Source organism: Drosophila serrata, unplaced genomic scaffold (genome assembly GCF_035046125.1).
Source record: "Drosophila serrata isolate PLE 108 unplaced genomic scaffold, ASM3504612v1 contig_276, whole genome shotgun sequence".
NCBI lineage: Eukaryota > Metazoa > Arthropoda > Insecta > Diptera > Drosophilidae > Drosophila > Drosophila serrata.
Genome location: NW_028257174.1, coordinates 6,139,548 through 6,167,234, shown reverse-complemented (window position 1 = coordinate 6,167,234; position 27,687 = coordinate 6,139,548). Strand labels below are relative to the sequence as shown.

The 27,687-nt window shown below is 39.0% G+C and overlaps 1 protein-coding gene across 1 annotated transcript; it reads left to right on the top strand.

The window, feature by feature from the left end:
• On the top strand, window positions 1-27,459 carry OdsH (Ods-site homeobox). The gene is made up of 5 exons (XM_020949435.2): window positions 1-122; window positions 607-1,325; window positions 24,380-24,633; window positions 26,590-26,729; window positions 26,788-27,459. Exons 2-5 carry the CDS (start codon window positions 941-943, stop codon window positions 27,263-27,265), a joined length of 1,257 nt encoding a protein of 418 aa, XP_020805094.2. The 5' UTR covers window positions 1-122; window positions 607-940; the 3' UTR covers window positions 27,266-27,459.
• The last annotated feature ends 228 nt before the right edge of the window (window positions 27,460-27,687 follow it).

The window sequence follows — 27,687 nt, the reverse complement described above, 5'->3', positions numbered from 1 at the left end:
CCGCCGCCGCGGTCGCTGCATATTGCACAGTGGGCTGAGGTGCCCCAATTTGCTCCACTGTGCAGCGCCCATTGCCTCCTTTTGTGCTTTGCCTTCGAGGATTTCCCAAGGATACTGGGGAGGTTTTTTTTCCTTTTCTTTTTTTTCTTTGTGTGTGTGTGAGTGTGTAAAGTGCGCGTGTGTAATCGGTTTGGTGAGGTAATTGACCCACAGTTAAAGGACTTGAATCAGAACATTGAATAAAATAAAAACACTATAAAATAATATAAATAATAATAATATAATAAGAATTAAACACTTATAAATAAAGAAAAACTGGAAGGACATAAACATAAGTGTTTGAAAATGTCATAAAAAAGGTTAACCAGGATAACGAAAGGAAAATACTTAAAAAAGAATTAACCGGCAGTTAAAGTAAAGTGTTTTAAGGGAATTTAAATAAACTTAGTAAGCATAATTATGACACAAGAAATTATATATACGTGTATATAAATAAAATGACATTAAGGAAATATATCACTTGAAATATATTATTTGATTTAAATCGATAGTCAAACCAATCGAAAAAGAAATTTATAAAGATATGTGTCTACAAACTTTTTATAGAGAATCTATGGATCAAGAGATCAAAGAGAAGTTAACAAAACGCTTATAATAATGTAAAATTAGTAATTTAATTAAAATATTAACAAGATCAAAGAAAATGGACAAAGAAAACAATGATAAGTTAACAGGAAGTTACCAAGACAACATCAAGTTGGTGAGATCATCGTGTTTCAAATACAAAATAAAGCTTAGAACAAAACAACTAACTCAAAGTTAACCCAAAGTAAGCTCAAAGTTAGCTCAAAGTTGGTCCAAAGTTAGCCCAAAGATAACCCTAAGTTAACCCCAAGTTATCGCAAAGTTAACTCACAGTTAACAAACATTTAACCCAAGGATGGATCAGCTGATCAAACAGCTGCAAATGGCAGCCGCTGCCCAGGCGCAGGTGCAGGTACCAGGTCCAATGACCCCACATCCTCATCCGCATCCTCATGCAGCATCCGCTTTGCAACTTTATGCGGCAGCAGCGGCTGTCAACCTGCGAGGATGGCCTCCTTTTCTTAGCCTGCCCGATCCTGCTGGGTCCTCCGAATCCCCATCAGGATCCTCATCCGGCTGCAGTTCATCCTCCGTCTTAATGCTGCGTCAGATGGCATTGATGCAGCGAGCTAATGCTGCTGCAGCAGCAGCCGCGATACGTAATCGGGAGTTGCAAGAAGATCTACAGGATCTACAGGATATGCAGCAACCACAGGATCAAAGGAGGCACAACCACGAGGGTATGTCGAGGAAAGGAATTTATATATTTGTATATATTTCATTACTTTATTTAAGATACCCATCGAAAGTATCTTTCAGATATCACATTTTCCTTATAGGAAACTCCCCTCGGAAGTATCTTTTAGATACCAAATATTCTGTAGTTCTGAATAAGTATTACTCACAGTACTCACAGTAAACTCACTTTACACTCACAGTGCACACTCTCTCATTCAGCATTTAACTAATTCCCCATCAAGGAGGATCGTGCAAGGACACTCCCACCAATTGTGGTTATTTATGAGCTGCAAACCAGAAACTATCCTATTCTCGGTACTATGTGTGTATCCTGGCCGCACACTCATTTGTTCATTCATTACATTCATTAACTTTGGCACACAGCCGGTCTCTACTGGCCGCCAGAGATAATGCAATTTTCCAAATGACCAAATGTGCCTGTGCGAATGGTGAAAACAAGTTTTTCCCGGACGCCTTCCCCCCGGTGCGCGCACTTTATTCAATTTACCAATAAAATTTCAATCGAATTGCTCCTTTTAATCAATTCACTGCACACAGTCTGGGTGTGTCTGTGTGTGTTTGTGTGTGTTTGCATGCATAATTCGTTTGTTTTTATGTTTTTTGATCAATTTTTAATCAACAACAACGGTGGCAGCCAGCAGAAGCAGCAGCAATCGCGACAATAGCGTTATTTGCCTTTAGGCCAGATTTTAATGCGTCTGTGTATGTGTTTCGGCCCTGTTGTAATTGATGTTTGTTGCAATTGTTGTTGCTGCTGCTGCTGCCTGGTTTGTTGATTATGCGCGTAATTAAATTTGGCCAGCAAATGTCCTGTGTGGTGTGTGTGGGTTTTAGCCAAAATGCATAATACTTAGTGGCACAACAAGGTAGGGTTTGCTAGGGATAAAAATAAAAGCGGGATTATTAGCTGATATTTTAATATTTTATAAACATTTTGAAGCATTTTAAACATCTCTTGATTATAGGGGAATTATATTTATAAATAATACATTTTTTAAACTAATAATATCCTGAAAAAAACAAGACTTCTTTTGCCTGGAATTCTGGGCTTTTGTTACTTATTATTTATATATGAATTTGTTTCTCCTTTATTTATAAATAACAAGAAAGGAAGCTTAATTCGGCACGTCGACGTTTCCAGGCCCTTTCAGATTGAAATTCGATCACTAGGAATAAGTACAATATAAATTATATATATTTATGTTAAAAAACAATAAAGGAAAATTGGAAAAGTTCTAATTTTTTTCGTAAAATTTTCTGATCGTTCCTATGGCAGCTATATATATAGTCCACCGATTCGCCATGCTCCGACTTATATAATAGTAAAATTATATAGACGAATAACTTCATAGTTTCCTTCAAATAGCTTGAAATGTGTGCCAAAAAACATCTCGCATATCTGTGCATATGATTCCCAACTTGTTCTAACATCCCCGGAACGAAGTGACTGCTGCCGGCCAAGTCTCAGATATGTGTTGTGTTACAAAAGTTGCAAGTCATTGTTTATTAGTGTTCAAAGTTAGTTACTGGGCATACATACGTGCTGGTCATAGATACTTACTAGTCATAGATACTTACTAGTCATAGATACTTACTAGTCATAGATACTGATCATAGTTACTTAATGTTCAAAGATATTTACAGGTCATATGTACTTACTCTTCAGAGTTTATTACTGATCATAGTTAATTACTGGTTATAGTTGATTACTGATCATAGTTCTATAAATCGTCCGATTGTTCCTATATAAGCTATATATATATATTTATATAGTCCACCGATTCGCCATGCTCCGATTTATATATTTGTAAAATTATATAGAAGAATAACTCCATAGTTTCATTCAAATGACTTGAATTGTGTAGCAATACACATCTCGCACATCTGTGCTTATGATTCCCAAGTTGTTCTAACATCCCCGGAACGAAGTGACTGCTGCCGGCCAAGTCTCGGGTATGTGTTGTGTTACAAAAGTTGCAAGTCATTGTTTTTTAGTGTTCAAAGTTAGTAACTGATTACACATACTTACTAGTCATAGGTACTTACTAGTCATAGATACTTACTAGTCGTAGATACTTACTGATCATAGTTACTTAATGTTTATAGATACTTACTGAATATAGTTAGTTAGTGTTCAGAGTTACTTACTGATCATAGTTAATTACTGGTCATAGTTAATAACTGATCAAAGTTCTATAAATCGTCCGATTGTTCCTATGTCGGCTATATATATGTATATATATAGTCCGCCGATTCGCCATGCCATTTATATAAATTAAGTTAATATTGAAGAATAACTCCATAGTTTCACTCAAATATCTTGCTCTTAATTTGTCCAAAACGCATCTCGCACATCTGTGCTTATGATTCCCAACTTGTTCAAACATCCCCGGAAGGAAGTGACTGCTGCCGGCCAAGTATCAGAAATGTGTTGTGTTACAAAAGTTGCAAGTCATTGTTTTTTAGTGTTCAAAGATAATTACTGGTCATAGATACATACGTGCTGGTCATAGATACTTACTAGTGATAGATACTTACTAATCATGGTTAATTACTGATCATAGTTAGTTACTGTTCAGAGTTAATTAATGTTCATTGATGCTGTTGATGTTGATCAAGAATATATTTATATGATTTATAGGGTCGGAAATGACTCCTTCTCATAAATATTTAACAAATTCCCAATCGCGATCTGCATTTTTCATAATTTACAAATATTTAGATATAAATAAATAAGAAAATTATGTCATAATAAAAAAAATAATATAAATATAAATATTAATACATATAATAGTTACTTATAAAATGGCAACTAATTTAACCCCTAGCAAAAACCTATAATTGATGACCAACATTGATGAATTATATATCTTAAATACTTCCCTTTTTTTATGAGATCTTTTGTTGAAGTGACGTGGAAATTGTAAATGTGTGAAGAATATGCACCTGTCTGGCGTAATCGGGAAATGGGAAGAGCTATAGATGCATGGGAAATGAGCAGTGACAGGTGAAAAGTCTGCTCTGTTTTTTGTATACACATATATATATTTTGTATTTTTCTTCCTCAATGGCACTGCCCAGTGGCCGGGGTCACGCCCAAGCCGGAAAACGCCCCTCGATTTCCCACTGCACACTTTCCTCTATCTTTTCTTTTCTTTTTTTGGCAATTGAACTACTTATGAGCCGCATCCAATTCGAAATGTGATGTCTTGCTGTGTGCGCCTCATCCTTAGTTTTCCTCCAATTCCAACTTCCCCTCCCCCACCTGATTTTCCTCGACGACGGGAAATTAGCTGCCATTAGTCATTTTTATTGTTTTCGGTTGCGGCCCCGAAAAAAAGAGAGCTCAAGTCAAAGGAAAAATCAAAAGGAGAAGGGAAACACATTGAGAGAGAGAGGGAAAGACTTGTGGAAATTGGTTAGCCCAACAATTTGTGGTAGCAATTTTTCTTAACATTTTCTTCGAGGCCCTCGAAAGGAGGAGAAAACCCAACAAGAAAAGAAGAAAAAAAGGTCGAACGAGAAGCAAAATGTCTTAATTATTTTTGGTAACTTCATTCCTCCTCCCCCTGCCTTTTCCACCCGTGCCTAAACATACAATTTTCGTTTACGACATTTTAATTAAGTTTTTACCCATTTTCCTCTGCTTGTGGAAATTGGGCAAATTAATAAGAACGCCATTGGCACGCCCCGTCAGGTTTTCTTTTGGGGTTTTCTTCGGTTTTTTGTTTTGTTTCTGTGTTTTTGGGTTCTTTTATCCATGGGTGATGAATGAATTGAGCCAGGTGATCCCACGTGATCCCAGGTGATCCGCTCTCCAGTTCGTCGATGCTCATTAGACATCGCTGACCGCGAGCGCTTCTGGTAATTGCCATAATTTTAGGGGTACGGGAGAGAATCTACTATAACTTCTTACTGGAAGCCCTAGACCATAGATTAATTGTGATTGTGTCGAGTGGAAAATGAAGATGAAAGCAGGTAACTGGTACACTGCAAAGAAACTAGATTAAATTGTGTATTAAGCAGGTCATAATAAGGGAAACTTCAATTTGAAAAGGGGAATTTTACTTGAAGGTATCTAGCAATTGTATCATATTTATTTGTTCTCTTAAATCTTTGAAGCATTTTCTATTAAGACATTTTATTGTTAAGGAATACAGTTCAGTCAAGATATATCACATTCTTCTGAAAACTGTTATAAATATCCCTTTTCAGAGCATGTTTCATCATGTGACATTCTTCTCAAAACTGTTATAAATTCCCTTTCACATGCCTTAAGATGTATACCCCATTTAAAAGGTAAAAAAAACCATTACAAGATCTTTTTCCCAGTGTAAACTCTATGGTCCATGGATGAATTCGATCCAAAGATTTCTCTCGCCCCAAAAAAAGAAGTGAAAGATTGAGTGGACCGAAAAACAAGACTGGAAGCCCAAAAAGCCGAAAGCGCACAACGAGCTCCCATCAACATCAGCGACTAATGGGACTCTTGTTTCCCCTTTATTTTGTATTATTTTATTTTTCCTTGTTTCTTCTGTTCTTTATTATTATTGTAAGAGATTTGTGGAAGGGCTGGGTAAGAGGGTAACGGTCCCCCCAATTTCCACAGAGAGAGGTTTTTCCTCTTCGGCTAATTAATAAATCGCTCAGAGTGAGGGCACTCGTTGCACTAATTGGTCCGATCGCCTGATGAGGTTTTGACGAGCTTTTTGGCCCGGGAAATGATGATTATTTAAGTGGGCGCCCATTTAACCGATTGCCAAAAAAGAAAATATATATTTAATACAAAAAAAAGAACCCGAAACTCTGGGAAATCGGAACGATTGTCCCTGTTTTACTCGCCCACGTTCTTGCATTTGCATTAGCATTCGCATTTGCATAATTTATGAGGGCGACAACCCTGGCCGTTGGCCATAAATTTTAGGCCAGAATGGCAGCCGGCCAATATAGCTGCTTCTTGGCTTATTTGCTTATTTGTTTTTTTTTAGGCCAACTGTGAATGCATTTTGGCAGTCCTCTTCCAGTCATCCCCACTCCCCACTTGGCTAATAAAAATCAAAAGGCGTTTTGTTCTCTAAACTTAAATTGAAAACACTTTAGGCCAACACCAGCCCTGCCCCAAAAAAAGGAAAAGGAAGAAAAAAAAGAAGGTATATCTCTCTATATATATATATAAAGCGGGGAAAAACCAAAGGATAAACACTTCAAGGGGCGGATTTGGCTTAATGTCCCGGTCTCCCCCCCCCCCACACTTTTGGCCAACATTGTACCGTTTAGCACAAAGATGGCGGCGCTAGATAAAAACACATTTTTTGTTGCCCCAAAAAAATAAAAAACCAGCCGGGAAAAAGGGGTAACACAGGGTGGGAGGGCCACTTGACTTGTTTCCCATTTATTTTTCTTTTTTTTTTCTGTGTTGTATTTGTAGCTTGTTACCTTTGTTGGCCATTTACAGTTTTGAGGCGTAATTCTTCTTAAATGCCATTACCAAAGCCACGCCCCAAAAGCACACCCCCGCCCCCATCCCCACCATTGAATTGCACAACTCGTTTGCTGGCGATTAGCAAATTAGGGTCTCGACCCAGAAAAGCAAGGAAAATATACAACAACAAAAATTACACAAGAAAAGCAGGCCCAAAAATGGTAAATTTATTAACTTGCCACTTTGCTTACATATTATTTAATAAGTCTGGCGGGAAATGGGGGGTGAGATAAGGACTTGCTGTCGGGAAAATTATATAGAATGGTCAATCAATCAGGAAGACACATGCCGCCCCCATCTCTCTCTCTGCCTTCTGATTCAGAGTTCCACTTTGTTTGCAATCTGTGTCGACAAGTGTCAGGAAATCAAGGCAATTACATGACCCAAAGTCGCAGATTTTCCGGAGGAAAAAGGGAAATACGCTAAGCGGAAAAGCCGCAGGCACGTAGAAACAGGCGTTTTACCGCAAAAGTTAAGCCCGCAGGGCAGGCGGGAAACACACACCCCAAAAAAACACTAGAGGGGAGAGAGAGGGGGGAGGAACACACACACACACCACCCACCCACACACACGTTTCGATTTTTATATGTTGTTATCTCTGAGGAGAAGCGAGCTTACTCCCACCCACCCTCGACGACATGAAAATTATGTAAAACTTAAGTAAAAGATGAGCTCGTCAGGAATTATGACACCCCAGGGAGCCCAAGGATGTTGTGTGTGCGTAAAAGTGTGTGTGTGTGGCAACAACCCCTGGCACAAGTGGGGTTTTGAGGGGGTGCATTGGTAAGCCAGATGTTAGTAGAGTTGCAAGTTTTTTTCGAATCCAAAAATACCTCTTGAAGGTCTCTAATTAAAGCTGGAACTTTGAAGGATCAACAAGATTATTTGATAATTAAATAGCTTAATTAGATTGTAAAAATAATTATCAAATATTGTATTTAGTATTTATTAATTATATTTAAACCAGGCTTTGATTTTTAAAATAAACTGAAGATGATATAGGAATGTAGAAAGTTGTAAGGAAACCCATTAAAGGGGAGACTTTTAGAGTTCCTTGATAGAAGTACAACCAGTTCAAGGTTATAAAAACCAAAGCTACACATTGTCATTTAAATTATATGTAAATCAAGGAAAATTTAGTTGGGAAAATGGGTAATTGGTAATAAGATTTATTAGAAATGTGAGAAGATAAAGATATGAGTAGATAGATATTAGAGTCTATAAGAGTACGATTAGTTAGGCTCGGATGTTGGGTTCTTTATTAAAATATTAAACACTACATAAAATTTTAAATATTTAAAATATATAAAAGAAAACTTAGGAAATCAATTACCAATTAAATCAATTTATATTTAACCCTTGAAACACTTTATATATTATTTTAAGAGACATTTATCAAGCGAGAGCTTACTCTGTTTATACTAAATTTTGAATAATATATAAACCAAGCTTTTAATATAGATATTTATTAGTACAGGGTATATATTTACGTTTACGTTTAAACCTTAGGGTCACCCGGTAGAGACAGCGACTAGGGATAAAAACTGTTGACCAAACAACAAAATCTAACAGCATTTAAGTGGCAGCTTCTTTTGGGGGGTGAACAATACACCCACAAAAACAAACACAAACACACTCAGACACACACACAAACACACCCACACATACCCCTCCTCCTCCCCTACCCCCCTCTAGAGCAAACCCCTCGACGCTTGTTGTTCTTCCCTCGTAAATGCCTCATGTGCGTTTATATTGAAACAGATTGCTCTGCCATTCCATTCCATTCCCGTTCATTCCATTCCATTCTATTCCCGTTTGGCTACAGTGTGTGTGTGTGTCGGTGTGTGTGTGTATCCTTGTTTCGTTGTCCTTTGTGAAATTGTTGCGGTTTGCAATTTGCTGCAAATGACACCGAGTTGGTGGCTTTGCCACAAAGTCCTCTTCTGCCACACTTGCTCTCCTTGTTGCTCCTGTTCACTAGTCTCGTCCTCATCCTTCCTCGTCCTTTCTCGTCTTCTTCTCCTTTGCTTTGCCTCCTCTTTTAGCCACCCCCCCTTGTTTTAAGCTTCTCTAGACGACTATGGCGGCCATATTGCGTATCCGCCATGCGGTCCCCATGTCCTGGACTTTGTGCGTGTGACGCGCAGCAATCCTCCCCCCCGAAATCTGTGTGTGTGTGTGGGGGGGGGGGAGGGGGCAGAAGGACGAGCAATTGCCTATCCTGACAACGCCCCCGCTTCACCGCCCTCTTTGGCCTCACTGCAGAGAGTAGGAAAAAATGGTAAAACCGGCAGTTGGGGGGGAGTTTTCCGGGTGGCAAGGAAAAGCCGCACGACACTTCGGGGCTAATACAATTTATACACTTGGCTTGGCGTCGTTTCGGTTTGGCTCACTGCCATGGCCCCAAAAAGGAGGAAGCGTGGGGAGAGCAAGGATAACATAGATCGACTATAGAATACCTAGGACCTAGGTATCATAAAAGTGTTGCCTACTTTCAAGGGGAAGCTAGAAAAAGTCGATATGAGAGAAGACATTGCAAAACCTTAAGAATCCTCATTATCTTTGTTATTTTTAAATAAAATATATTTAAGGTTATAGGATATATACGCATAGTATCAAATTTAAGCAAATATTCCCTGGATTCTATATATATATATGTATATATCCTTGATACAGAGGCCAGCAGGCACACACAGAAAGGGACTGTGGATTGGCATCACCTCTTCTGGCTCTTCTCTCCTGGCTGGGGCTCGATTGTCAGCCAGTTTTACGGTTGGATCAATGTTTATGCCATTATACAAACACACACACACACACACAGAGCAGCAGGATCTGAAACAGGAGCATACTGAGGCATTTATCCTTGTTATACACCCCCCTGTCTATAGCCCCAACCTTCTCCTAAGCGCCTTTCTCCGTTGGATTTCGTTTGTAAATTGGAAAATTTTCGTTTTTCCTTTTCCATACATCAAACTATTTGATAGGACTCGTTTGATACCCATTATACAGAAGGTTTTACATTAATATATCAAGATATTCCTGCATATATTTATAGTTTATTAAGAAATGTATGAGTTAAAGCTTCTGTTTAGAGGGTTTTTTGTATAGATATTTGTTCTGGGAATTTTTAGAAATAATTTAACATTAGGTGTATGTTTTTACCAAGAGTAAAAACCTAGTTGGTAATGCATTTGGCTTCGTTGGCCTCTCGTTGTTGCTGTAGTCACAATATTTCTTGTATCCAAGAGCGTTCCGCTCGTTGGCTGTCTGCCCCACACCAACACAATTTTCCATCTCCATTTCCATCCCCATTTTCCCTCCCCCCTTGCAGCAGGGTGGGCTCCACCTCAACATGAAGGCGGTCGGCCTCCACAGCGTTGTCGTTGTATCTAATAAACCTTAAATGAAGGCAATATTGTGGGGTTGTTTTGGGTTAATATTGAAACGATAAAATTGAATTGAGCCTTATGCCCAGGGAGGTTTTTAGGGAGGGCAAAGCCAGCCAGCAGACGTCCCTGAAAGTTTTTTTTTTTTTGTTTTTGTTCCCCCTGCTTTACTTTTGCTTTTCCGGCTTTCTTTGCTTTTGCTTTTCCCGTGCTTTGGTGCTTTCTGTGAGTCGTAATGACACTTTTAGCTGACTTTGAAGCCATTTCCCCCCCGTCGTATGTGTGTGAGTGTGTGTGTGTATGTGTTCATTTCCATTTCCGTTTCCGGTCGTGCTTTTTCGGAGCCCCACTGCTTATGGTTTGTTGTTACCCACGACCCGATGCGGTTTTTAATCAATTTTTGGTACACGATTGACTTGGCATTACTTTGGTTTAGAGCGAACGTGCGTGACTTCTTTTTTTTCTTTGGGGGGAAAGTCTCACGCAGAGATAAACAGTTTGATAAATAGATGGAAAGCATTTCCTAAAAAAAAAAAAAACATGGGAAACAACTTGCTTTTAAAATGTAATTGAATAGCCATAAAGAAAGTGTTTTCTTTGTATTAAAATTATGAATTAAATTAGGATATATTATTATTAAAAGAACTAAGAGAGTAGTAGAAGATCTTAAGATAGAAAACAAATACAGCTAAAGGATTCAATCAGAAAGCATAGAGAGTGAGAAACTTATATTTTAAACGATAGAAATTACGTTTTAGTAGACTTTCTAGAAGAAGATATTTGAGACTTTTTAGAGGGAATTAAAAAAATCTGAAAGATACAAAAAACAAACCTAAACATTGTCAAAAACAACTCGTATTTATCTTTACTATTTTTCTAAAATTATTTTATGGTTAAGAAAAAGCTAGAGTATATAATTATTAAACAAATACATGATTTTTCGATAGTATCTTGATATTCGAAAAAGTATTAATATTAACGATAGCACTATAGTTTTTTATATGTATATAAGTGGTAAGAGTAGCTAGGAATATGAGTACTTACGGATATGAATAGTTTTGGATATAAGGATATTATAAAGGATACTACTAGAAATATTATTTTGGATAGTATTAGGAATATTTTTGTGGATATTAGTAGGAATATTATTAGGGATATTATTGGGGATATTATTAGGAATATTATTGTGGAATTTAGTATTATTATTAGGAATTATTATTGGTGATATTATTAGGATTACTTATATTACTTAGGAATAGTTTTAGATATAGGGATATTATTAAGGATATTACTAGGAATATTATTGAGGATATTATTAGGAATATTATTGTGGAATTTAGTATTATTATTAGGAATTATTATTGGTGATATTATTATGAATATTTTTGGGGATATTAGTAGGAATATTATTAGGGATATTATAGGGGATATTATTCGGGGTATTAATAATATGTGGTATGAGAAGGTAGGGATATTAGTAGTTACAGAATCCTATATTTAAATAGGGATAGTAACTCTTTTTGAGGACTTTACTCAGGTTAATTTTTGCTTCGGCTTCTTGCTTTTTTTTACACATGTTTCTTAGCATGTTTTTGCCTTTTCTTTTTTTTTGTTCAAATGCCGTCGGCAATTTGCGAGTCCCTTTTGGGTTCACCTTCTCTTTGGTTGTCTTCCTGCTAAATTCTATATATCTTTCTCCCTTTCCCCTACTCCCTCTCTCTGCCTCTGTCTCTGTCGCTCTATGTTGCAGCTTTGGCAGCTGCGACTTTTCCGCTTAACATGCGCTCAACATGTTTTGCCGCTGTTGTTGCTGCGTTTTTGTTTTTTATTAATTGAAAAGTTAATTAAAGGTGATAAAAATTATACATGCCACCGATTTTCGCGCTGCAGGCGTTCGACAGGCAGCAAACAACAGCAAAAGCAACAACAACAACGGAACACGTTTCAATTACACGCACACACACACACATACACCTGCTTATAATACACCTACCATTTACAACAAGTTGCTCTCTTTGCGCCTCCTCTCTCTCTCTCTCTTAAGCTTTGTATCCCCCTCTCTCTCTCTGTGGCAGCGCTGTCGACGTCGCCATAGTTTGTGCATTCCAGCAGAACGAAAAGGAAAACGAAAGGCAGGCGAGATGAGCGAAAGAGATAGTGCGATGGCAAGTTAATTAAATCCTCATGTATTAATCACGGCACCTACATACCCGTACCATACCCTCGTATCTCCCCCTCTCTCTCTCTCACTCTCTCTCTCTCTTGCTCCATCCTGCGTTCTATTAATCGCCATATCGCATCGCCCCGAAAAACCCGTTGTTTGCCTTGAATCTCTGAATCCTGCCGCAAAAGCTCTCGCTCTCGCTCCCCCTGCCCTCCATCTCCATCTCCCTCACTCTCTCTGTGATTGTTTCTCTTTCACTCTTGCAGGCTTTAATCTGCGCTTGCGTGATTCCGATGGCAAATTAATTCCTTGGTAATTTGTTTTGATGTGATGTGCGACTTGAAATTGATTGAGATTGTGTTGTTGTTGTTGTTGTTGGTGTTTTTGTTGGTGTTGGTGTTGTTGTTGGTGTTGCTGGTGGTGCTGCTGGAGAAGAATTCATTAAAAGCAGCAGCAGAAATCAATTTTTATGCTCGCCTCTCTACTTCGTGCCTTTTTGCCTCGTTGCTTTCTGCTTTTGCTTTTGCTTAAATTTTGTGATTATAATTTTTTTTATCAGAAGCGGAGAAAGATATATTTTTAGGGGGGAGACCCAAATTTGTTATAAATAAATCAAAATAATAATAACATTTCTGAGATTAAAAGCATTTAGAAGATAATTAAAGTGAAAACCATTTAAAAAATTAAATAATATTTGTCAAAAAATAAGTAGAAAATTATATACAGAACCCCCTTGAAATCTTCTCTAACCGCCACCTCTGTGCTTTGCCCTTGCTTGTTTATTATTGTATTTTGTTGTTGTTTTTGTGCATAAATCATCCGCCCGGATTCAGACATAACTTTCAATTAATAAACTATTGTCTATATTAATAGATTTCGTGTGCCGTGTGCTTTACCTTGTTTGCACAATTAATTATACAAAGAAACGTACATTTCTGGCGCCCCCCCTCCTTTCTCTCTAATTTTAAAATCGAAATTTTGTGGGGGGATTAGGTTTAAACTATAAACTAGATGAGCTTTTTGGAATACAGAAACTGGTTGGGCATGCAAATGGCTTTTTAGCTTGCAAATTGAAATTAATGTTATTATCTCAAAAGATACTTTCTTGCTAAATTTAAAATTAATACAAAAAGATGACCTTAAATCAAATTTCCTTGTTTCCTTTTCCATTATTCTCTTTGGTAATTTAGGTACTTTGTTTTGGTACTTTTTGGGTACTTTTTTGGTACGTTTTTTTTGTTACTTTTTTGGTACCTAGGTACATTTTTGGTATTTTTATTCAAACTCTGTCTATTAAATTAGACAAACTAAAGGCTCAAAAGCTGACTTTCCAACAGCTCTAAAAAATCGTATATCTTATTGAATAACCCCAATCCCTTGAGAAATTAATAAACAAATTATCACAATAAAAATCGCAGCAAAATCGGTTGGTTGCAAGTATTCCCACTTGCTTATTTCCCATCGTTCCTCAACCTTGCACCTTGCACAAAACTGCAAGAGAGGAGCGGGGGCAGGGGGACAGCTGGACCACGCCCCCTGTCCCACCCCCACCCCTCTCTCTCTCTCGTAATCAAATTAAGTAAATTACAAGCTCTCAAATGTGCAAGACTCGTGTTTTACCAGGCTAATAACTGCCGAAAACGGCGAGCAGAAGGCGAAACAAGATCCGCAGAATCTTCTCCGATAGCCTGATCCCAAGTTTAGGGCCTCCAGAAGATCTTCATCCTTCTTCCAGACTCTTTCCTCTTCCAGTTTCTTCCCCCCCTTCTGAGACAGCTTAAGAACTCAATTTGGGTCTCCATCCTCCAATGCCCCGATGGTGCTATCTCTTTCTGGGATGAGAGCCTGATCTTTGCCGCGCTTCCTTTCTAAATTGATTTTGAAAACAAAATGATCGTAAATTTTGATCGTCTTTGCAGCCTCTGCAAATTACGGGGCTTTCGTAGCAAGATCTTCAAGCGGGGCACCGCCCCGAAACGTTGAGGCCCAGCGTCTTTTATGGGCCTTGATTGAGTTGTCATATTTTATTACCGAAAATTTTAGACAACGTTGCACAAGGTAAAAGCAAAAAGCAAAAAAGGGAGAAACACAAGAAACAGCCATAGCGAATCGGGCCAACTTGTGGCAACTGTTTTCAGGGGGGGGGGATCTCTCTCTCTCTCTCTGTCTTACTTTGCAACTTGGGATTCTTCTGCGAAGCCTTCGCTTGGGGAAGACCGACCAGAACCGGGGCTCTTGACGCCGGCTTCACACCTGTGTTGGTGTTTTGCCACGAAGGGGGAACCCACGTGTGTGTGTGTGTGATATTCAGGTGATAATATGCCCGCCATTTTCGTAATGGAAAGTAATTATTGTTTGCGGCAACGAATTACAGTAATCGTCATAAAATGTTTCCCCATGACTGCCCGCAGCAAACGCCAAAAAAGAAAAGAAACAACAACACAAAAACACAAAACACCCAACAATCAGCGGCCGTAAACAGTGCAGGAGAAACAGAGCAGATGGACAGAGATGGAGGATATGGAGCGAAAGAGATAGAGAGAGCTGGCGAGGAGAGCAGACGGCAGCCCTCCTATAATCAAGGGAAATAACATTTTCAAGCAGCGTTAAAACTAACATTAATTATGTCCGAAACGAACAAAACGATCTGGTTTCAGAGAGGAATTTGGAACGGGGAAGAGTGGAACACGGGAACGAAGGGAGAGGGAACGGAAACGGGGTTTCATGGGAACAGTGAACCGGAAAATGTGGAACCATGGAACGTGGGTAGACTCTAAGTGACACTAGATAGAGATACCTCTCCGAAAAGCAGAGTTATATACTGATCACAGAACTATTTCTTCAAGTATTTGGAACGATGAACAGTGAAACAAGAAAACGAGGAAGAGGGAACGGAAATAAGGCACCACAGGGAACGGTATATCGGGAAATTGTGGAAGGATGGAACTCAAATTTACCAAAAAGTAACAAGATCTATCTTAGATATAATTCAGAGTAACATTTATAATACCATAACCCTTTCTATATATAGTCTTTATCTAATACTTTCATACTTAAAAGATATGCAAGTTAAATTCAAGGACAACCTCTTTCTTAGTGATCAATTTCAGTACTGCCTTCAAAAACTATACAACCCATGATAAAAAATCAAAAAAAATTGCCTAAAATACAATTAAATTCAATAAACCACTTTCTATAGCATTGAAATATGATAATAATGTACTCAAAACAAGACTATATATACCCACAAACCGATTAAGCACTAACTAAATCAACAAGTTGCAAAATAAATTGAGTTGGGCATGCGATGGATCGACCTTGGGGAAAGGAGAAAAACCCCCTCTCAGATTAATAACTGTCAAATAATAAAGCGTTTAAAGCAGCTAAATGAAATGAAAATTAGCCATAGACCATAGAATTTAAAGCACAAAAAAAGCAGGAAAATCGAGAAGAAGAGTTATGGATGCGGTGCATGCAACACTGTAGTAGTAAGTGGCTCTTGTGGCGCCCACCGATCTGATATATGTATGTATGTTCGTATGTATAGAACCCACCGGCGATCGATGGAAAGTCGTTAGAGCACCAGGAAAAAAAAAGGGAAAACCAAAAGAAGAGGAAGGAAAAACCCAAGTGCTGTGCTGTGCCCCCGTCCAGAGTTACGCCCCAGAAAGACGAGAAACCTGACCGAAAAAAAATAAAGAAACCAGACGTAGGCGCATCGAATCCTCGCTCTCTCCTCATCCTCCTCCTGCTCCTCCTGCTCCTCCTGCTCCTCCCCCTCCTCCCCCTCCTCCTGCTCCTCCTGCTCCTCCTGCTCCTCCCCCTCCTCATCGCTGAGGAGCAGAGGAAAAGACCGAACGAAACGACGTTAATAAGAAATTAATGTCTTGATCATTTTCGATCGTTATGTAAATCAATCAGGCAAATTATAGCTCAGGGGCTTGCCACAATAATTAGACCCTATTCGTAATAATGCGCCACAAGCGGCCAGGGAACGAGCGAGAGGCACTCACCGGCCTGGATAGAGATGGCGATAGAGCGGTCGCTTGGCGTGCAGACGCTGACGCGCCCCTTTTGCAAAAAAGTATTAAAAAATAAAAGCAACAAACAAAAAAAAAAACGAAGAGAAATATTCAGTGAAACACAAGCGGCAGCAAGCAGGCACAGGCACAGGAACGAGGTAAAAAATGTGGCATGCAACGCCTTGATGTCTTCTTCGACTTTAGCCAAGACTGAAGACTGAAGACTGAAGACTGAAGACTGAAGACCGAAGACTAAAGACTGAAGCCTCAACCGCAAAGATCCCCCTGAGATCCCAAGGGACGTCTTCATTAAAACAACAAAACATTTATGCGCCGCTTTGGCATGTCGATCGTTGCCGGGAGATCGTTTGAGAGCAGCATTTCGTCATGGCAGGCGGGCAGGCAGCCTTTCAGAGGGGTTTCTTAAGAGGGGGGTAGCTTGGGGTCGGGGTTGGGGTTTGGGGTTCGGGGGGATCCCTGGCAACATCGTAACAAGATGCGTAAAAATTATTGATTTTCTTTGACTTGATTGTTGTTGGCTATCAAAATTTAATCATAACATGCAGCACAACCAGCCAAGGAGTGCACTGAAAATAAAAAATACTGGGAGACTAGAAAGAGATTTAAAAAGATTTAAATATAATACGAAATCACTTGAAAATTGTTGCATATAGGTATAAATATTATAGGTAAAGGTATATTTATAATAGATATAAGTATAATTATTATTTTAATATAACAATTTAATTGTTTTCTGAGATATCAAAGCAATGTCCTGAACATGAGCTTGGGAATTATAAGCCTGTAAAGGGGAGGTCTTTTTATATCCTTGCAGGAGTCAGAAGCTTACAACGCACAGAAGGAGTCATTTCCGACCCCATAAATCATATATATTCTTGATCAGCATCAACGGAGGAATCTTTGTAGCTATCTCCGGCAGAAAAATAATTTTTTGAGATTTTTTCAAAAATTTTTAAGGGGTTACATCGTTAAAATGTTCAAAAATTTTCAAAAATTTTCAATTTTAAATAGAGTATGCAGATTTATTATCCTAATAAAAACTAACATAGGACTGCTTTCCGAATTAAAATTAATGCTTTTTTGGCAGAGTTATAATATTTTTAAAATATGATTTGAGGGGAAATTTGTATATAAAAAAATATATAAATATCGGCCAAAGAATGGTATAATTTAAGTCACAAGTTTACAACTAAGTGAAGGAATTATTTCCGATCCCATAAATCATATTTGTTCTTGATCAGCACCAATAAGGGAATCTTTTTAGCTACCTCCGGCAGGGAAAATGTTTTTGGCTTAGTTATAAGATTTAAAAAATGAGATTTTTCGAAAAAATTTCCATATAAAGTTCTCTATAAATATCGATTCAAAGAATGTGAATATTTTAAGCTTTTAAGATCATTTTATATACAAAGCATTTAAGATATAATGCGATGGACCGACCTTGGAGAAGGGAAACCCCTCTCAGATTAATAACTTTCAAATAATAAAGGGTTTAAAGCGTTAAAATTATATTTTTCGATAAAATTGCCATATAAAGTTCTCGTTAAATATCGATTCAAAGAATGTGCATATTTTAAGCTTTTAAGATTAATATACGATGCACTTAGGATACTAATTTTCTTCGAGTGCAGCCTGGTGTGGAATGGGCAACAGGTACTGGAAGATGGCTAGCATGTTGCCAAGTTAACCACTCTGGCCACTTCCACTTGAATTTTCAATTTTGCATCGCAGCAGCAGGGCAAAGTAATTTGCCGCGTTGACGTGCCTGGCCTGGCAGATGAGCAATGACCTGGCCCAGGTTCCAGTCTCCAGTCTCCAGGTTCCAGGTCCCAGATCCAGTCCAGATCCAGAACCGAAACCGAAACCGAAACCGAAACACCCGTGAGCCAGTGTATAAATATGTATATCCATTTTTGCTGTCAATTTCACTCGCTCGTCGTGTCGATCAATTCGTTTTAATGCAAACAACTCGTATAAATTCATGTGGCAAGTGGTCAGCCGCCGCTCTGCGTTGCTTCTCTCCCGGCTCCGTGGCAGATCCCTTCCTGGAAACGGGCACCATCCATCCACCGAGGCAAAGTGCAAAGAAATTCATTAAATTAAGTGCCACACATTTGTGGCCCACTGTGCGGTGCCTTTGCCTCCGATTGCGGTTATTATTGCTCGCCCATAAAGGCGCAAGGGGCCGACGGAAATGAGACTGTGGACAAGGACTTGGATGGGTATTAGTCAGGATACCACCGGTGGTTAAGTTGGTAACTCTGTAGTCTGAAGTCTATAGGTTGGGGGGAGGGAAAACCAGACGGAGCCCAGTTGAGTGACGGCGTCAGAGTTTGCGGCCTAGACAAATTACTGGGCACCTCGCCTTGGATTTTGGATTTTCCTTTTTATTTTCATCTCGTCCGCGATGGTGTCCACTGTAATACCGGGGACCAGGCTAATGATGATGGACCCTGGCAGGAGTGGACTTCGTCTCTAGGGGTGGCAAAGTTGCAGTCCATTTGGCATCAGAGTCGTATTACTTATTTAACATTGATTCTTGGACTAGAGTTGGGTTTTAATGTTAACTAGGGAATATTTTTGTGAGTTTTGATTCGATTTTAGTGTGTTCTCTAAGTGATTTTTGGTCTGAGGAGTACGTAGGGATCTCATGTGACTAAATCTTTGAGGGATTTATGTGGAAAAATCTGTATACTTAGCATGTAATCAAAATAATTTATGCATAGATTTAGTATGTATAATTTTAACAGTATAAACTGTATTATTTATACAAATTGTATATAATTTTAACAATATTATCTGCAGTATTTATAAAAATTGTACAGATTTCTTGTGCCAAATTCACTGGGTATTTCATGTGGTAAATTCAGTAGCAATTACAATCTAATCAATCAATCAATCTAATAATAGATTGATCAAGAATATATTATTTGTACAGAATATTATTTGAACAGTATATATTATTTTTCTAAATTTAAAGAGAATTCTAAGTGAATTTCATATGCTGAAATCACCAGGAAATTCATGTGGTGAAAGTTATACAAATTTAATAAACTGTAAGTCATATTATTACAGATTATTTTAAGAGTATACAAGACTACCCAACTTCTTCATATATAAATATATCCTGGTGAGGTGGAAAATCCTTTTCCTCCATTTCCTCCCCTTCCTTCTCCCTTTTCCTCTCCACAAAACCCTCTCACAGCTTCCTTCCCACGTTCTGTGGCAGAGTTTAAAGTGTTCAAAACAATCTAATAATAGGTCAAACATGTGTTTTATATGCTAAAATCACTAGGAAATTCATGTGGTTCATATATATTCAATTTTAATAAACTGTAAGTTATATTATTATAGATTATTTTAAGAGTATACAGGACTACCCAACTTCTTCATATATAATTATATCCTGGTAAGCTGGAAAATCCTTTTCTTCCATTTCCTCCCCTTCCTCCTCCCTTTCCTCTCCACAAAACCCTCTCACAGCTTCCTTCCCACGTTCTGTGGCAGAGTTTAAAGTGCGGTAAGCAAACAATTTAACACACTCGAGCGGCGATTCTGCGAAATAGTTGTGCCCCGATAGCAACTTTTGGGTCTCGGGAGGCGGGAAAGCGGCGAAAACTCGGACAATCCATCAATGTGCCGTGGCAGCTAAACGACTTTGACAGGCACTGAAAAGGAGCACAGGGAAAAAGGACGAGGGAAAAGGGGTACTTTTTTCGAGACTGGAAATCCAACCGACAAAATCCCCGTGTCAGGGGCGCGTGTCTGACTTTACGCCTGATTCTAGTCACCTTTTTTTTGTTTTTTGTTTTCGTTATCCTGTTTTTTATTTTGTATATATTTTTTGTGTGTGTGTGTGTTGTTTGTGAGGCGTTGATCCTGGGGGTTGACTTCTTGCAGGGTCACACAATTAGCAGACCTAATAGTTTTCCCTTGATTTTTTCTCTCATGTTTTCCGATTTACCATATTTTTTTGACTGCATTTTTTAGTAGAGTTTACATATATTTTTTGTGAGTTTTTTTTTTGGTAAATCGAATCATGTGACAAGCTTCTAATGAACCTCAGAACAGGCAGACATCCTTCGATGGTGATTCCTGTTCCCAGCCAGCGACATTTGTGTGGCCTATAAATGCTAATGAGGCCTCACATTTTTTTTGTTCTTCCTTTTTTTACAATGTGATTCTTTTTTATTTTATAGATTTTTACGGGCATTTTTTGGGTAATTTTTTGTGGGTCGTTTTTCTGGGAGGTGGAAAGTGGGCCGACGTCGTCTGGCCTCGTCGTCGTCGTCATCATCGCCAGGCCAGAGGCAGCGGGTCCCGAGGGCCTCCTTCCTTGCATTTTGTTCCACTTGAGTTTGTTTGTTTAACGACCTTTGAAATTAGGCAAAACTAAGGGGCAAAGGATGTTTGCTCTCTCCTCTGGGGTTGTCTCTCAGATTGGTCCTTGGTCCTTGGGCTTGGGTTCGGGGCTTGGGTTCTGGGTTTTGGGTTCTGTTCAGGGTTCTGGCTTCCCGACTGGACAGCAATTTATACTGTTTATATGCAAATGTTTTTGAGACGCATCTGATTTAGATGCAGATTCGCCATTTGCTGGCCTAATTTAAATTGGGTTAATGTTTTTAATTAGCCAGCGACAGACATGAAACGAGGGATGAAACGGGGAAATCATAATGTGAAAGAGAGAGTGAGTGGAAATTAATTTACAAGAATAATAAATAAATAAGTAACGAATTTTTTTGTATACTCTTGCAGGGTTTTGAAACTTGTAATGAAGGTGAAGGAGTCATTTCCGACCCTATAAACCATATATATTCTTGATCAGCATCAACTGGCGAATCAATCTAGATATGTTTTCAAGAAAAAAATTTTTTCAAATTTTTTTCAAAATTTTATAAGGGGGTAACCCCTAGTTAAAATTTCCAAAATTTGATCAAATTTCTACATTTTTTACATTTCAAACAGAGTATGCAGATTTATTAACCTTATAATATAATAATAAACTAGCATAGGACAGCTTTCCGAATTTAAATTAATGAATTTTTGGCTGAGTTATGAAATTTTTAAACTTAGTTAAACAAACCATTTTCGCATAAATTATAAATAAATATCGACTCAAAAAATGGTATTATAATTTCAATCAGAAGCAGTCAGAATGTGAAGGAATCATTTCCGACCCTATAAATCATATATATTCTTGATCTGGATCAACAGGGGAATCTATCTAACTATCTCCGGGAGAAAAAAATATTTTTCAAAAATTTCCCATTTTTGCAAAAAAAAGGAAAGGGGTTACATCATTAAAATTGTGAAAAATATGAATTTTTTCACATTTTAAACTGAGTATGCAGATTTATTAACCTTAAAAAAACTAGCATAGAACAGCTTTCTGAATTAAAATTAATGCATTTTTAGCTGAGTTATGAGACTTTTAAATTTTGATTTGTTCAAAAAATTGTCATATAAAAATATTGATAAATATTGAATCAAAACATGCGAATATTTTAAGCTTTGTTATGACTGAACTTGGATTTAATTCCATAACTCAATTGCAAGCTGCGAGGGTATAAAAACTTCGGCTTACCGAAGTTAGTTTCCTTTTTTGCTTTAGTTAACTTTTCTATTCGTTCTAAAAACTAAATAAAAGTACAAACATGATAAAAATTCCTTGAAATTAAATCATTAAATAATATTAATAATAATATTATAATATAGGGTTTATTGTCCTTTTATTTTGAAACGTTTCAAGTACCTTATATTATATAGTTATATTATATAGTTTCTTGTCCCCCTTGGCCATCGGAATCCTTGGGGGTCTCATTCGTTGTCGTTGTGTTGGCTCTAAGCTCTAAATGCTTTAGCCAAATGTTTTGGCCATTAACTGCCACGCCCTCGGTCACCGCTCCTCCCCTCCCTCTCGACTATATATATCCTTAACCATATCGATTTCAAGTTACACACCGGCAAGTCAGTTCCCCTTCTCCGACTTCGGTTTCGGCGTAATCCCAGGACTCAAAAACCGGACCAGAGTGTCGCTCACAACAATAACAAACAGGCTGGGAAGGACCTGTTCCAGTTGGAATCTTCGTGGCAAATTAGGAGGACAAACCCCCGGCAGAGTCAGAACAAACTATGCCAGATATATCTACATAACACACACACACACACACACACACACACTATATAGAGCCTCAGTTGGAAAGTCAACAGAAACCATAATTCAGATAATTTTATTTATAACACCCTTGAGGAATTATATTTTATTTACTCTTTCAAGTGTGATGATGAGGTGGAGTTAGGGCCCAGGACTCGGCACGGGGCATTGTTGAATGAACAGAGAGAGAGAGAGAGAGAAAGAGAGAGAGAGAGAGAGAGAGACAGGACTTGCCCCTTTTGTTGTGCTTTGTTTGCCAGTGTTTTTTGGTCTGTCTGGTCTCGAGGGTTGGAATCCTCCTTCGATTTCCTAGCAGATGTGTTTTCTAAATTGTCAAAATCTGTGTGCATTTCGGCATTATACATATAGAAAATCACGTAGCCGCAGTGCTGCTGTGTTGCTGTTTTTGCAATATTATCCCCCTATATCTATATCATTTTTATTGGACTTCTTTGTCGAGTCGAGTGGCTCCTGATGCGTCTTTTATTGCCTCTCTGCTGGTGGTGCTACTGCTACTGCTACTCAGTCTGGTGATGATTTTCCTGCGGTTCACTTAGTGGTTAACCACTGGCCAGTGGCTCCACCTCAGAGTCTCCCTCTGTTTTTCTACCAAGAAATCACTCCTTGTAATTGGTTACACTTAGAAGCGTACTAAGGTCTTGTTTTAAGTCAGTATTATGCATGATAAAGTATATATAACAATGGTAAAAGGGTTTAATAATCATTTATAGAAGGAGAATATATGCCAGTTTCCGTTTAAATTTGCTTAAAACATTTACTATTTCATATGTTTTCGATAAGTAGAGACTTCAAAGAGGGTCATATTTTATTTTAATACAAAATGCAGTCACCCTTTCTTTCTCTATGTGTACTGACTAAATTTTTGCAATTAAATTTCACTTAAAACTGCAACTAAACGATGGGCAAGACATGGCTGGTTTCGACCATGTTAGATTGCCAGGAGGTGGAACTTTTGCTCCGTATGGGTAGGTAGGAGTATATATATATATATATACGTATATATACGGGTAATTTACTTCCGCCATTTGGAGCTTTAAACATATCCGAGCAAAACACCCACCACTTCCTAATTGTGGAAACCAATTTGCGCCGCTATAAATTAGAAAGACAAACGACGTTCTCGGTCCTCTGGCTCCTCCTCCTGCCTAGAATGGGCGTGGCACATCGCCAGTTCCAGCAGTTCCGGTTCCTGTTTCGGCTGCGGTCTCCGTTCTGTGCATATCTTGGAAATTTGCATAAATAGACTTTAATTGTTTGCAATTATAAAACGAGACCGAAACGAGCCAAGCCAAGTTCCCCCCATGGAACATGGTATCGCCCCCAGAGCCTAGGACTTCAAAAAACCCACACCTTCAGACCGATTTTGCTCCGTATCCAGGACCCAGGCACTATTCCGAGTTAATTGTACACCGCCATCGAGGTAAATCGTCGATCTAATCGAGTTTTTCTTCTATAAAGAACCGAAATTTAAAGGTTTAACTTGATGATTTCGAAGGGAAATGTTGTAAGTTGGAGTTTCTAAGGGGTTTTTATTAAAAAATTAGAAATAAATTGATGAAATCAATGAAAATGAGTTAGTTTAAGTGACTATTAAATACTGCACACTCATTGTCTAAAAAGTATTGCCTACTTAAGGGGGCTAGGATGCCCGAAAGAAGCCTAAATCTCTCTTGCAAAAGGATTATACAATTTCTGTTTTAACTTCGATCTGTAAATATATTATTTATAGAATTTTAAAGATCTTTATAATCTAGATATTATGTTTATTATATTACTTGTTCCAGACTGGAATCCCGAAGAGGAAACCAATAGTGAGGAGGCTCCCAATCACATCGAAACCGATCCCCAACTCGATACCTATCCCGATGAGGATGTGGAAACGCAGGAGGAGGCCTCGAAGCGAAGACGCTGCCGGACCAATTTCAACTCCTGGCAACTGGAGGAGCTGGAGAGAGCCTTCCTGGGTAGCCATTATCCGGATATATTTATGCGAGAGGCGCTGGCCATGAGACTGGATCTCAAAGAAGGACGCATTGCGGTGAGTTTGAATTCAAATAGTATTCAATTGGAAGGGTATATCTCCCAGAATTTTGCCCACAATTTGATACCGATTCCCAAGGACTTGCGACTCCCTATCTCGTATACGATTCCCCTTTGCGTGAGCATTGTAAAACAATTTGGTGGCAACTGGAACTCAATTACTCAATAAAACCAATTACCTGACTATTTTTATCCATTATAATTCATTTTATTTCATTTGCAATTGCGTTTCGTGTCGCTTGTTGTTGTAATGATTTCAATTGCATTCCCAGAGCGAGCTTAACCCTTGCTCCCCCTTCGGGCTCCACACGCCTTTAACCCTTTACCATTTGCGATGGCTGACTTTGCATGTCAGTCGTGTGATTATCGTTGGCTCTTTGTCTATCTAACTATGCCTCTCTCTTTCTATCTGTCTCCCTCTATCTCTTTTCCACTTGTATCCCTCTCTCTCTCGCTCTCTACCTCTCTATTCGAGGTACTGAGGAGGGACATTTGGCTACGCTTTGTCTGAAATTGTTTCTTGACATGACATATCAATTTGTCAATGCGAACGACAAGACAGCGACAGTCTGTCCGTCTGTCCGTATGTCCGTCTGTCCGTCTGTCCGTCTGTCCGTCAGTGTGTCCGTTTGTCATTCCCTCACTCACAATCAGTCGCTCGATTCGGCAAAAGGCGGGGTGTGAGTAAATCGGAGGGGAAAAACAGGTATAATAATACATATACAGGTGCACAGGGGAAAAAGTTAAAGAAAAACTCGCAGTTTTTCTATGCCAAATAATTGGATAGAGTATAGAGAAGGCTTTCTAGTGCTCATTTCCAAATGTCCAGTTAAGGTACCAGTTAAAGTAATTCTCTGATTAACCAGTTAGATTTCCTCAGTGTCCCTTAAAGATTAACTAGATGTGAAATGCAAATTGACATTAATTAAATTCAATAAGTTGTGTTTAATTAACTTATAACTTCTAGTTATTGTTTAACTTATACATTTAGTTTAATTTTAAGTTTATTTTGTTGACAATATATGAGAAACCCGGTTGATTTGATTAAATCAGTGGAATGTTAGTTCTGATTAACAGTTAACTAACACCTTTTCGTTAACTGGCAGTTTATCTGCCCGAAATTATTAACCAAATATTGAACAACTGACCTTTGACTTTGAAAATTACTTTTAAAATCCCCTAAACTTGTATTAAAATATCAATTTGATATTAAATAATATGTAATATATTATTAGTTCTTAATAGAACTTGACTTATATAAGTCAATTTGGTTCCGTGTACCAATAGAGCTCTTGTTAAGGCCGGGAACGAGGCATTGCATGTCGCTTGGTTCGAAAACAATTTGTTGCACATTAAAAATAAAATGCACAATGCATGCAAATGACTTCAAATTGTCGCACACACATGTGTCGCCGCCCATCAGAGACCAGGCTAGCTTTTGAGCTTCGAGTTCCGAGCTCTGAGCTCCCAGCTCCCAGTTCCCTTCTCAGAGCTCCGAGCTCTCTGTTCCCTGCTCCCTGCTCCCTGCTCCCTGCTCCCTGCTCCCTGCTCCGAGCTCCTGGTACCGCCATCGATACGGTCGAGTTGCTCCGGCAAACTGCAGGTCAATTAGCGACGCCATCTTGCTTATGACTCCAACTAACCAAGGCAGTCAACCCCATCTCCCCGAGCTCCAAGCTCCCTAGTCTCCGCTCTCCGGAGCACCTGGATTCCATAGTCCACGATCAGTGATCAGCTTGCCCCATTTGGATGATCATCCCACTCCCAACACGCGTGACACATTGCCCTTGGTGGGGGTTAATCGTCCGCAACGGAATCGGTGACTTTATTGAAATGAAATGGTCGTGATTTCTGGTTAATGGATATGGTGGCAATCACATTTAAAATTATTCAAAATTATGTAGGAGATTCCTCCTCCCTGACCCCCCAAAAATATCTAATTCCTCCTGTAAAGGTTTGGTTCCAGAATCGTCGCGCCAAGTGGCGTAAAAAGGAGCACACCAAAAAGGGTCCTGGCCGACCGGCGCATAATGCCCAGCCCCAGAGCTGCAGTGGAGCACCCATTCCTCCCTCCGAGCTAAGGGCACGGGAAAGGTGAGTCTAGATACGGGAAAGGATCTCCCTAATATATCTGCCTCCGTCTCATAAACAGAGCCCAGAGGAGCAAACGAATGAGAAAGGCCATTGAGCGGCAGGTTAGGAAGCTCCGGCTCAAGGGCATCGAGGTGGATGTGGAGCGTCTAAAGGCGGATTATCTGGCAGCCCACAAGGATAACTGGTTGGTAGAGGATAAGGAGCTACAGCTGGAGCTGGAGGAGGAACTAGAGAGCTATGAAGATGAGGATCTGCCCATTGATGTGGTGGGCGAGGATCTCAACCACCACCATCATCATCATCATCATCAGGATGTGACTGGTGATAGCCAGGATCATTCCTTTTGCTCCTCCTCTCGAACCTACGCCAAGAGCAGCAGCAGCGAGGCTGAGCCGGAACTGGAACTGAAATTGGAGCCTAGAGATGACCTGGATGTGCCCATTCAGCTGGAGAATCAAGTCTCTGAGGTCACTGCCACCCAGAAGAAGAACCTCTACAACTCACCCTTTAGCATTGAGTCCTTGCTGGGTTCTTAATTCATTTATTTCCTTATTTTTTTTAGAGACTGTCTCTGCTTGATCTAAGCAATTGTTCAAGATTGCATTATCTAAGGACAATCCCCATTTGTGTGTGTGTGTATAAAATTAGGCTAAAGATATGGTGGCTAGCTAAAAGAAACCAACCTTAAACTAAGTGCGAATATATATATATTAACTGTACCCCTTTAAACTTTGACCTCCCCTGTCTTTATTTTTCTGGGGAATGCGATTTTGAGTACGGTTACAGGAAAGCCCCCCAAAAAAATACTTGCAAATGCATTTTAATTTCCAACCAACAAAACTGCCCGTGGGCTTGAGACCCACAAAATAGTAAGAAGTAAGAGGAGGGGCAGGTTAAGGAGTAAAATGCAAGAAATGCATAAGGAAGAGCTGCTCCAGGAGGCGGAGGCAGTGCATCC